We start from the raw sequence: 13369 nt of genomic DNA on the forward strand, positions 1-13369 counted from the left end.
GAGAGCCAGCATGGGAACACCACCCCCTGCTGATAAGGGAAGAAAGTCTCTAAGCAATGCCTATACTCCTCCAAGTTTCCACCTCTTTCTATCATGTACCCAGGGCTCCTTGGGGGCATCTTCAGGTGCAGAGTCTGGCTAGTCTGAGTTTTATTTTGATGTAGACCAGGGGAAAAGAGAGACACTAGGGAGAGACTTGGTCACAGTAAATCTGTTCTGATGATACCACGTGCCCCACACTGACCCTAAGGGAACTCAGACCGACAAAGGGCTCTTTTGGGGTTCTCTGGGCAACAGCAAAGTCCCAGCATCAGGCTCAGCTTGAGTTCCAAGCTGGAAGGGTTGTGGTTCAGTTCAGCCCCAGGATGAGATCAGGTCCAGAAGCACTACTTCCAGGTAGGAAAGGAGCCTTGTTGTCTAGTGTTAGTACTCCTCAGATTATGATTTCCAAACTCGGGTTTGATGTATTGGTTTTCAAATACGTACAATGGACGCAGCATACTGATTTGAAGATGCAAACAGGTTAAGATCCCTGCTACTAAAAATTACATATGAAAACATCTGTGCGGGGCACCTGGGTGGCTCAGTGGGTTGAGCCGCTGCCTTCGGCTCAGGTCATGATCTCAGGGTCCTGGGATCGAGTCCCACATCGGGCTCTCTGCTCAGCAGGGAGCCTGCTTCCCTTCCTCTCTCTCTGCCTGCCTCTCTGCCTACTTGTGATCTCTCTCTCTCTCTCTCTGTCAAATAAATAAATAAATAAACAAATCTTTAAAAAAAAAAAAAAGAAAACATCTGTGAGGATAGCAAATATATTGCAACAATCTCCACAGAGAAGCAAAGACAAGAGTCCAGCTTGCCAGCTTCCAGCTTAAAACTACCATAAAATAAAGAACCAATAGCACAGATCTTTACTAGCAGTTCTGAGAATGAAGTCTAGGCCCTAAAATAGAGTGACTAACTCAATCTCATGATGACAGAAACCTGATCTTGGCCTCACCCACATTTTACACTAACTCCTGCATAAGCAATCTCTTTAAAGAACCCTCAGTAAGGATAAATAACACCCACCTGGCATTTTCTTTTGCTAGTTAAAACTGATAAGGGTAAATGACGGTGAGTCAAAAATTAAGGAAGGCAATATCAAAAACTTATCATATATATAATAAAGGTGGCAAACAGTTGGCTCTCATCAGAGCTGTAGACATATTTATAAAAGCTGATCTAAAATGACCTGATTTTCCCTGTATAATCCAGCCTGCTGTACCAGTACAATTACTAATAGTACCATTTGCACTCTTTAAACTCTTTGAACTCCAAACTGTTCTGGATTTTACTATAAATGATTTAAACAGCTGACCTATGGTACCATCTCACATTACTTTATGCTCCACTTCCTCTTCCGATCTTCTAGAAAGCCCTTATCTTCTTTTTGCCCCTTGGTTGTCTTTCCCTGTTTTCCAGGCATTTCATATTCCAAAGTTACCCCTCTTCCATATTCACTCTTCACTCCCATGTAACCCGATTCATTCAACTCAAGTGATCCTGGTAGATGATTAGAAGGCAAGCAATCTGATTATTACATGTGAAGTAGTTTGTATCTGTGCTATCTGTGATTTTACAAATAATTTACAACTATGGGAGAGGGGGACAGTTTTCTAATGCCTCATGCAAAATCTCTGCCATTTGTTAAAGTAAGGTGCAGTTGTGTCAATTATGTAATCACTTCTGTCGGTGTTATTTTTGTGACTGCTATGACATATACACTTGTTCAGTTATATAATAAGGATCTCTGACTTGGCACCTTGTATTCTGAAAGTTTGCCGACACAAAACCAAGTACAAGGAAAGACATTGGAAAGAGATCCAGAGAAGCAGAATTGCATACAAGTGGTTAGTATATTCTTTATTACATATTTCCATATTTTCCAAATGGCTGGAATTGAGTTTATATTACTTTTACAATCTGCGGGGGAAATGGATACAATAGAAGAGAATAATACAGAAGATAAAAGTAAAGGTCACTTAAACTATTACTTATTTTTATCAGTAAGGAAACCCAAAAGCTAGATTTGACATGGGATAATAGTCTGCTGGTTTTAAGTACATATATTTACATCATGTATATATCAAATAATGCTTCTTTCAATGGTCAAAAAGTTAAAGTGAGTCATCACCCTAGCAATCCAGCTTGGCAAGAACTGCCTCTCATGTATTAGTTACCCTTACTAGCAAGAGAATGTTCCCCCGCTTCTCACTGTGTGACACCTTAAGGTGTGAACCCAGACAGACAGGAATAAGCCTTGTAATGGCACATTTTTAAGGGATATTGTTTCTCTGCACCTTCTACTCTGAGCACCAGAATTTTTATAGCAATGGTTGGTTGAGTGCCATTGAATCCCCAAATCTAACTTATAACAATGCCTAGAGGGTTCTTTTCATGCAGTACAATACAAAGACAGTAAAATGAATTATGAATAACTGACCTAAATATTAAAATACAATAAAGCACCTGCGTAGATTCTGTCATGAAAATCAACCCCCATACTCCCAACACTGAGGAGTTATAAGAATCCTTAGCTAGACAGAGCTAGGGAAATTATTTACAATTTGTTCCTATTAAGCCCTTCTTCCTTTGTCATCCCAGGCCTGTATCACTTTGCTGACTTTTTTCCAGTAGTAATTCATGTTCCATAACAGTAAGTGATCTTTCTTATATGGACGTTTTAATGATTTCTTACAGAAAATTTTCATTTATCTTTCTATAATTATTCAAAGTCCATACTTTAAGCAGCAGTCTTTACCAAGTGGGCTTCAACTGCTTTGGCTAGTCTAGTCCTTCTTTTACCTCAATCTATACAAGGCTTAAATTTTAAGCAGGATAGTCTTTGTCAGTGTATGATGTTTTTCATCACTAATCTGAAGTTGGAGTGGTGGGGATCATGGAAGGACACATGTTCTCTATAGTCCTGGGTTTTTTTTTAATAACAAAAAGAATAACTTTCCTGGGTGGTAAGGATAGGGTGGCTGGGTTATGGACATTGGGGAGGGTATGTGCTATGGTAAATGCTCTGAATTGTGTGAGACTGATGATTCACAGACCTGTCCCCCTGAAGCAAATAATACATTATATGTTAATTAAAAAAAGAGAATAACTTCCTATTGAATACTAGATGAAAAATTTCTCTTTGTTGTATTGTTACTATGATACTCCTATAGCATAGTATAAGAAAACTCCAAGCTAAGAGTTAAGCTTACTGTTTAACCATTTCATGTCCACAGGTCCACAATAGGTCAATCACCAGAGAGTCTAGAATTCCAATAAGCTGTATAGGAATGAGAAGCTTAAGCACCAGCTGAGATCATCCAAGATTTAAGGTTCATAAAATGAAAATGGCTGCTGCTAAAGAAGGCATGCATGTAGCTGTCAAGTACATAAGAAAAAGAATACTAAGAGAATAGTGATGGAAAATGCAGTTCTAGAATGCTTTTCAGCAACATGATTACAGGGTAACATATAAACATAGGAGAGCTATTTTTTAATGAGAGAAATGAGTAGTCATCTTAAGCCCTTAGAACCGAGGTTAATATTTTTTAAAGAATTGTATCTGTCCAGCTTCTTACTATATATGTTTACATAGAAATGATCAGATCCCATCACTCTATAATAATTAAAATAACTTCTTTAATTAAGAGATAGCATACAGGGAGCCTGTGTGGCTCAGTTGGCTAAGCATCTGACTCTGATCTTGGTTTGGGTCTTGACCTCAGAGTCATGGGTTTGGGCCTTGCCTTGGGCTCCAGACTGGGTATAGAGCGTCCTTAGGAAATAGAGAGAGAACATACATACAATTAAACAAATTCAGTGTACTAATCAATGTATAGCTCAGTAACTTTTACATCCATATGTGTAGATACATGACACACATCTATACACATACATATGTGCATTCTCGTATACTGGCAAACACAGCCCAGATTAAGACTGAAGATTTCTTGTATTCCGAAGTCCCTTTGTTCCCCTTCTCAGTCTAGTATACACAGCAATTAAAAAGTAGCTCATTATAACATAGAAAATACTTTGAAGATCACTCACACTAACTGCACCAGAAACCGCATTAGCTGTGAAGAAGAGACCCCATAGAACAGTGCCTCAGACAAATTAACGATTTTCTTTTTCCCTTTTGTGAAAAGAAGTCCAGATGGAGTGAAGGTTCCAGAGGACCTAGTTTTTTTCCTTCTGTGCCACTACCCTTAGCCATGAGCGATCTTGGTTTTCACGTAGCTCCGACTCTGCCCAGTATGGTGACCACACTCGAAGCGGGATGAAGGGCGAAGTTGAGGAGGAAAAGGCCCTCCCTGCTGAGTCAGGGCCCTGTCAGTGCTTTCTCAGAAGCCCCACCAAATCATGGCTGCCTAAACCTCACTGGGGAAAACTGCATGGCAAATAGTTTTGGGTGGCAAACCCAAAATAAATGGGAATTTATGAGTAAGAAAGGAAGGGAGGATGGATATTGGTTAGCCAGCAGTCCGGCCACGCCAATGGTCACCAGTTGCTCCCCTGAATGACCTTGCTTGAAAATGCCACTTTGCTTGTAACGGATAAATGCAATCTGAAATCACCCTACCATGGGTAATGTGTTCCGAAATAAACATTCCTATAACCTCTGCTACAGATATAATATAAAACCATTTGGAAAGGAAGAAATCTAGTGAGGTACTGCTTCAAAAATATGTTTCCCGAGAAAGTATAACTTCATTCTTAAGAAGGAAAGTATAACTTTATTCTTAAGAAGGAAAAGCATAACTTTATTCTTAAGAAGGGAAAATATTAAAGGGTAAAATTAAAAGAATTTGCTTAAGACCACACAAATAACTAAAGGAATTTGACGGCAGGTGTACATTAATTCTTTGGGACCCACAGATAGAAGTTTGGTCATTTTCAATCTGTAACGCTGTTCATGAGGATTATGAACTTTGATTTAAACTAAGAATGATTTCTTTTCAACAAACTGAATGCGACTAGAGTTTACAGATGCACACTCTCTTATCTACACTTACAAATTCCCAAAATTTGAAAACCGAAAACTTTTTCACAATTGTACTTCCTGTTTGGTGACAAAAGTTGACCTGAAATGACATGGGGCTACTTATAGTCTTTATTTACCCCATTTAGTATGATTGGTCATATATTTTGTTATATTTGGTTATGGGGTACTACATCATATTACTACTTTAAAATTACAGAAGTCACCCCCCCTTATCCATGGGGGATATGTTCCAGGAACCCTAAAGAATGCCTAAAACCTCAGACAGTACCAAATGCTATATATACTATGTCTTTTCCTACACATACATACCTTTGATAAAATTAAATTTGTAAACTAGGCACAGTAAGAGATTAACAATAACTACTAATAAAATAGGACAATTATAACAATATACTATAATAGAAGCTACATTGATGTGGTCTCTTTCTCTCAAAACATCTCACTGTATCATCCTCACCCTTCTTGTTGTGATGGTGTGAGATGATAAAATGCTACATTATGGATGAAGTGAGGTGAGTGATAGAGGCGTTATGACATAGCGTCAGGCAACTACTGACCTTCTGATGATTTGTCAGAAGGAGAATTATCGTACCTGTCAGAGGGTAGGTCCCATGAGACTGACTAAAAACTGCAGAAAGCAATACTGGGTAAGGGGGACCACTATATTTTAAAACTCTGAATTCCAAAATATAGCTTCCTTCACCTCACAGTTCTGAGAGGCAAAGGTCTTAAGAACTGCATTATCTAATTGGTTCACAATTTGATGTGTTTAGAGATTCCTATTGCTACAAAAGCTCATTGGAGGAATTACACATCACTGCTGTCAAAATTTTTCTAAGTCTTCAAATCTAAGAAATAGAACACATTATTTCTGCTCATGAATACACAGCATTTTGGTTTGCTAACAAAGAGTAAATTCAAAAAGGATAACTGTTTTGATTCCAAGTGTATTAGTTAAATTCTAGCTTTAATAATGCTTTGGCTCATTTTGTTTAAAAAAATGTGTTAATTGAGCTTTGTTCAACTGATAAGAAATACAAGGTTTTTTGAATAAAAAATGCCAAAATCAGCACTTGAAAAGAAGCAGAAAATGAGGCAAGTGGTTGCCTGAATTTTTTCTTTTCATTTTATTAGTACTATGTATGGTCTTAGATGTTTGTTTCTTGTTTATATTCATTTATGAACTGAGACATAATCAATCAATGGCTATAATGATGGAGATAAAATGTAGATTTTTTTAAAAAAGATTTTATTTATTTGTCAAAGAAAGAGCACAAGCAGCGGGAGCAGCAGGCAGAGAGAAAAGCTGAGCAAGGAGCCCAAGTTAGGACTTGATCCCAGACCCCTGGGATCAAGACCTGAGCCAAAGCAAGCAATTAACCGATTGAGCCATCCAGCCATCCCTGAAATGTAGTTTTTAAAAAATATAATACCAAAACACTGTGATCCAGCTGTGTAAATTCACAATTTGCATGGGGTTTAATTTTTTTGTTTTGTTTTGTTTTGTTTTTTCTCCACTTCACCAAAGTTTCTCTGGATCTTTTAGCCACTAAAACCTCCAAAATCTCAATTTCCAACATTCTACTCTCTGAATATAATTCACTTGCTGAGATATGGAATTCTTTTCTGTAGCTTACAAACTTCTGCAGGATATCACCTCATTTCTAACTTCAACTGATATCATTTTCCTTTTCTCTCAGTATACTGCCCCCACATTGGCCTCATTTTACTTCCTGGAATACTTCAAGCTCCATTCTGCCTCAGGACATTAGCACATGTCGTGCCCTACTTCTGGTCTGCTATTTCTCACATATTTTTCAAGTTTGGCTCCTTCTTATCCATCAAATCTAGCTTTAATGTCACCAGCTTAGAAAGAACTTTCCTTACCACCTTATCTATATGTTTCACTGCCTATTTTCGACTAAGACTTCACTCTGATTATTTTTTTAAAAATACTTATAATCTGCTTGCTTATTTCTCTGTCTCCCCACTAGACAGTGAACTCTTTGAAGGGGATGATAAACTATCTCCTATTCATTAATATATATTAGTAGCACCAAGCATCATGCCTGGCACATTCTAAACTCTTCAGAACTATTTCAATAAACAACATGAGAATAATTTATCCTATGTCTTTCAGTAATAATTTTTCCAAAACATCTCACTCTACATTTTACCTTTACCAAAACAAATCTTGTAAATCATGAATATCGGCTCAAAAACTCTGAAGAAAATTCTCCTATAAGAAAGCATACAATTAGAAATAAGCACATTGTGGAATATGAACAGAAGATTCTAATCTATAGATAATAAAGTATACATTTGCAGGCATATCTACATGTGTATATATGGATGGACATATATAATCATATATTTATAATTGTATGCATGCAAATATGAATGTGCATGTGTATATAGGGGTGGTGGAAGGGGTGAGAGAGAAAAGAACAGGGCTAGGGTGGTAGAAAGACAAAAGGGCATAGTGAAACTGGCCTCTAACAATTTTTTTCTATTGAAAGGAAAACTGCTTAAAAATTACTAAAAAATTTTAGTCTACTCTCCCTGTTAGATGACTTCTTAAGGATGTTTTCCAGATGATAATCAAATATTACCGAATTTTACTCCCATCGGGTCACTATTGATGAGATTACAAAATAAAATGGGTGTTCAGATATTCTTTTTACCATGGTTGTTCACTAAATATATCTGAATCCAAGTCTTCTGTCATCTCCTTCAGTTGACATTACAGCAAGGACAGAGAAGGGGTCTAGCTCAGGTTCTATCTAAATTGGCCTAGAACCCATACCTGTAGGCGAACTGTGTGGCAAAAGTTAAAGGTCTCGCTTGAAGATATGGTCTTTTCCTCCTGGTTTACCATGGACAGTCCCTGTTTATTCCAGTTGTCATATAACTAATAATATGTCCCCTTTCACTCTCAAGTGTCCTAGTGAAGATGGTAAATTATATAGTCACCCTAGCTATAGCTCCTTAAATGCCAGGCAGGGATAGGGATGCCAGACCAACAAGTGTGTGTGTATGGGAAAAGGTAGGCAATTCTCACCTCTGTCTTCGTCCAACTCCTTTAAACCGTGTTCTATCTCATTAGAAATTTAGTTGGCAAAGAATGCAAAGAATTTTATCCTTAACACATTCAATGAATACATATATGCAGTATTTGACACATTTCGATATTTGCTGGCTTTTTGACTTCACGTTTGCAAACGTCGTGTCGCATTCATTTCACATCACATTTTTTTAAGTCTCAGGCTTCGTTTTTATTTAAAAGCCCAGTTGCAACCGCCAAATACCTGACTCAGCTCACGACTAGAGACGGAGCATCAAATTTCCCAGCCCACTTAATTTGAAAGCCTGCCAAGATAGGTGAAAGACCTTATAAATATGTAAAGCAGGAAGTTCGAATTACAGTCAAGTAAATCTCTCGTGATTGATGTTCTTTTCAAAACAATTAAAAAAAAAACTCATAAAAGCAGCACATTTCTAAGACCCCCTCCACCCCCTCCTTACCAAAGGTTTCACCCGAGTTGAGACTGGACAATGTACTTTTAGTACTGTATTTATTTTGGATTTTTACCACTTCCTGGAGGCCAGGAGGAGGCACAGTGGGAGGATCCAAAAAAACTCAGTACCACAGCCATTTTGTTTGTAAGGCAGAGTGGTAGAATTCTGTCAGCCAGTAAAGCTTTTTGAAACAGAATTTTTAAGGAGGGGGGAAAAAAAAAAAAGTGTGCCTATTGTTTTAAATTTAACCACCAAAGCCCTTGTATTTTCGTTCCTTGCACCAATGGTAGTTACTGCGGCTAACGAATTCTGTTTTTACAAGGAATCCAAGCTCCCCGAGCTACAGGAGTCGTGAATTTTGTTCACGGATTACCGCCTTCTTTAGGGACCCAATGATGTCAAATCAAAACTGTTTTGATGGCCATAGTTTTCAAATGGCCATATTTGTATCCCCATTACATATCGACGTTCGGGAAGTGATAAACGATTTGCTTATGGAAAGCCTTCTCTTCCGCAAAAACCCACACACAGGAGGGAAGAGTGTTCCTGGAGCCGTTCAAAGGGCATTTTCCCGAGCTCCCAGGCAGTCGTGGGAGCTATTGTTTTGCAGTGTCACTTAATAGCGAGCTTAGACTTTTGTCATTTGGGTGGCTGTGCTTTTAAAAGCCCAGTGTAAAATGGCACACACACCGCATTTTTTTCCGAGCTGCAGGAGGCGGGGGGAGCGGGGGATAGTGCAGACTGTAGGGACACTGCCCTCCTAACCAATCAGAGCACGTCTGCTTGCCATCGCAAAGTTGTTAACCCCAGAGTCTTCTGGCTGCCGCTGCCTCCTCTGCTTTTAATCTTCGTGGATATTTCTCCGATTTTTTCCAAACGCCCACAGATGCTGGGGGAAGCCACCCCATTCAGCCACTGATCATGGAAGAAAGTATTACTTTTTATTTACCAAATATTTTAAAGATGTTTGAAGATCCATATGCTGCCTGGAGGCTGTTGTTTCCAGGGACACAAGTATTCAGCCTATATTGTTACAATTATTTTTCAAGAACTGGCTTCTTCTCTGCCTACACCAATGGTAAGTTTGTAATTTTAAACATTTATGTCATTAAATCTTTGAATGAGCCTCCAGATGAAGAGGATTTTCATTGTGTTTCTTCTAACAAAACCAATCTTTGTATTTTTCTTTTAGCTTTGGTCTCTGCATATTCCACCTAATCTTGTCTGGTAAAATTTTACTAAAAGAAAAAAAAACCTTTTTTTTTCATTATTAAAGCCAAATATTTGTAATATAAATTATACTTTAATTACTGTGAACTACAGGGGAACTCAGCTATTTCAAGATGGACTTGTTTTGTGCCAGCAGTGTTGGTAATGCCAAATATGTGCATATCCTCTTTATAAAAATTATGTATTACCTAATTTGTCCAGGACTAAATTATCAGCAGGCAAACTATGGATGTAGTTTTGTTTCTTTCTTTTTCTTTTCTTTTTCTTTTTTTTTTTTAATAGGCCTATTGTGGTTTTCTTGATGGATTACTTGGATACAAACTACAGAAAAGCTGCCCTTGGTATAATGAAGGTGGAGATTGACATAACCGGGTTTATATTAAGTTATGGCTGTTACTAAATAGTGGATCTTTTCTTTGCTGATCAGATCTAAACTTGTATTCCATGATATTAATTCCTTGAAGCTCTTCGTTAGATGATCTTTGCAGATCTAGCTTGTTTTTCTCCAAAAAGGTACATTTGGGAGACATTTTGTAATTTTTGGCATTTTTCTAATTTTTTTTTCTTTTTGCACACGGTGGGAGATCTTTTTTGTTTTGCATTGATCTGTGTTGGTGGCGCTGTAGTGCTCCTCAACAATTTATGTCAGTTTCACTAAAAGAAAAAAGGAGGAAAAAAAAAGAGGTGGGGCAAGATTTGATCTATTATCTTATCCCTTTATTTCCTTAAAGAAAGTTCAATTTGGTCAGGGGAATTATTCAGTTGTATTATTTAAATGTTTATTGTGAACTGTGAACCGTGGGTGAGAGCAGACATGTCGTCACAACCCGTCCAGGGAGCATCAGGGACAAGCGTGCAGTTTGCAGTTGTGTTTTATCTGATCTGATTATCTCTAGATCAGAATTTTTCAATAATTAGCTGTTGGTTTACTTTCTCTTGCCTTCGTAACATTTTGCATTTTCTCTGTATTACAATACCATGCATGTTAATGTTTTTCCAATGTAACAAAATGTTTGAGTTTTAGTTCACTCAACATTGTAAAAGTTGAATTTTGTTTTGAACCTAGGGATTTCTTAAATAACTATTCTAAGTTTCTCCAGGGAATTTTCTACTAGGTTGGCATGTAATAATGCCTACATTATTATTTATTTTGAAATGATACTTCAATTGAATTTATGTATATCCTTGTTTTGAAAAAAGCAAATGTTTTGGAATAAGGTAATTTTTTGAGAACATGTACACAACTGTTTCTAACTTTAAAAATACTGGTATTCGTTTATCTGAATGCAGGTAAAATGTTTTTCATCTTTGTTCTTACTGAGAATTATCTGACTAGAGAATATGGGGTTTAGGCCCAAAGCTTCCCAAGAACAAAATGTACATTATGATATGACATATGTTATACCCGTCTCTGTGAACATTTTAGTTGTTTGTGAAGATAGTAAGTATATCCTTCGTTCGAAAAGAAAGTGGGGGGAATCAATAACCATACCTAAAACATATTATTTTGCTAAATAAAATAAAAACAACTGAAGTACTATCCTAGACCACCTTAACGTATGATTGAATAATTTCTTGAGAGAGTGAAGATTTCTGGAGTTACTGGTTTTTTTCACTTTGAAATAGGTAAATGCTTATTTCACTAATCATTTAAAATTCTTAAGTAAAAGAATATGTGAAAATGTCTAAGAATAGTATTTCTCATTTTTGTGTCCATGTAATTTATTTCTATAGGACTCTTTCCTTGAACTTCAAAAATAATTATGTATCACGTCCATAGTTTTGTTTATACCATGCTGTAAAAATGTTAAAATGTCCACTGTAACATTTTATCTCTTTATACAATTTAAATGCCCCGTCAAGACTAGTTTTGACATTATAGATTATTTATAGAATGAAATACAGCAGGTGTAAATATACTATCGAACCCTCTGGTTATTCTGGAGAGTTTAGTTCTCCGAACTTGATCTGCTGAATAAAATATACTTCCCAATATGTTTGTTGCTAAAATATTCTGTTATTCAGCTGGTGATATATTTTATTTTTATCTGTAAAAACTAAAAATGTTTATATACTGTAGTTCCCCTTTTAAAAACAAACTGATTCTATGAAGTCCATATGTAGCTATGCAATGCTCTTTGTTCTCCTACATCATTGACTATTACATCATTGATTATGAAGTAACCATTAGAGTTAAATCTTCACTTTTTAAAATCATCCGTATATATTTATATTCAAGATATTCTTTTATATGTTCCTCTTACATCACTAGGTAGGTAAGGAGGTTTAAATCTATAAGGCAAAAACAATTTATTATTTTATATTCTCCATTTTTAAATCCACCTTGTGCTTCATTTTAGCTCTGGATTCTTTGGACATTGATTCTTTTTTTAACTGACAATATTTTTGTGGGCATTAGTTCATGAGTTTGGTGTGATTTAGATTAGAATTATTATAAACTATGTTTTTATCATAAAAAAAATCTTTATCTATTAAATGTAGTCTAGAGAGAACTCAGTTTTCCATAGTAACAGTTACTAGATCATGAACAATAAAAAAAATTATTTAAAGAAAAACCCTGAGATATCATTTCAGTTAATAATTACACATTTATTTCTTTCTTGCACACCATTTTATCAGAGATAGTAACAAGTAGCAAAATTGACTACATTAAAATGTCATATCATATTTTCTTACTCTGCCCATCCCTCTGGTGGAAGGGAGGGGTCAATGAGTAGTGAAATCACCAAAAACAGGTTGCAGAAAAAATAAATAAATGGTGCCAAAGACATGGAGAATCTGTAAATCAAATTCTAAACAATAAACCTCAGAAAAGTAAATTTGAAATTACGGAGTTTGGTCAATAACAGAAATAAGATGGAAATTTTATTAGGACAATGTAATGAACCAATGCAATTTCCTAATTTATTAATTTGTACTCATTAGTATTGCTAAAAATTGAGAAAATTTTTAGGTTAGCCAAACCTATTAGGAAAGATGAGGTAACAAAGGGAAGAAATATTAAGATGACCTAATATAAATGCTAAAAATATTAGCCAGGGCCAATCTAATATACCTAGGAATGAACTTCTTTAGAAGAAGGAAAAATAGCTAAAAATTTTGTTCTCAGAAAACCAAGTTCAATACAGACCTGAAATTGTACGTTTCCAGTTCCACCCACTTCTTGTCCATATTTACCTCTGCTGTTTCTTGGACATATCATTACTTTCCACAAGACTATACAGATTCACTGCTGTCCTTAGGTTGTGCAAGGAAAGAGAAGGGGAAAGTAATAGACAAAAATGGGTATTTGCAGTATAAATTTTTTTATAGTTCCAAAAAGATTCTTAAATGAAGAGTCTAAAGAGAAAATAAAGCAAAGAAATTATTTCTTTGTGAAAAAGACAAAAGGGTTTTACTTTCTACTGGATTTGTTCAACATTTATTTTTATTTGGAGATTTATTTATTTTAGATTTTTTCCTACCTATTATTTCCTACCATGCTAAGATGCTGGGGTATAATATTAAGACAAGACAAGCATCCCTGCTTTCATGGAGTTTATTGTCCAAGAA

At 36.2% G+C, this 13369-nt stretch overlaps 1 protein-coding gene and 1 long non-coding RNA gene across 3 annotated transcripts in view; one reads left to right on the forward strand and one right to left on the reverse strand.

The window, feature by feature from the left end:
• Positions 1-3701: 3701 nt before the first annotated feature.
• On the reverse strand, positions 3702-8595 carry LOC116594228. The gene is made up of 3 exons (XR_004287107.1): positions 8573-8595; positions 7225-7286; positions 3702-3817 (listed from the first exon to the last, which is right to left on the reverse strand). It is a non-coding gene; the product is annotated as an uncharacterized LOC116594228 (long non-coding RNA).
• Positions 8596-9350: 755 nt separating this feature from the next.
• Positions 9351-13369, forward strand: part of EPC1 (enhancer of polycomb homolog 1) — an 89778-nt gene continuing 85759 nt past the window's right edge. For both annotated transcript variants that reach the window (XM_032349337.1, XM_032349340.1), the window contains exon 1: positions 9351-9644. In XM_032349337.1, the coding sequence (XP_032205228.1) occupies positions 9488-9644 (157 nt within the window). In that variant the 5' untranslated portion in view covers positions 9351-9487. The remainder of the gene's footprint in view (positions 9645-13369) is intronic.

Source organism: Mustela erminea, chromosome 6 (genome assembly GCF_009829155.1).
Source record: "Mustela erminea isolate mMusErm1 chromosome 6, mMusErm1.Pri, whole genome shotgun sequence".
Classification (NCBI taxonomy): domain Eukaryota; kingdom Metazoa; phylum Chordata; class Mammalia; order Carnivora; family Mustelidae; genus Mustela; species Mustela erminea.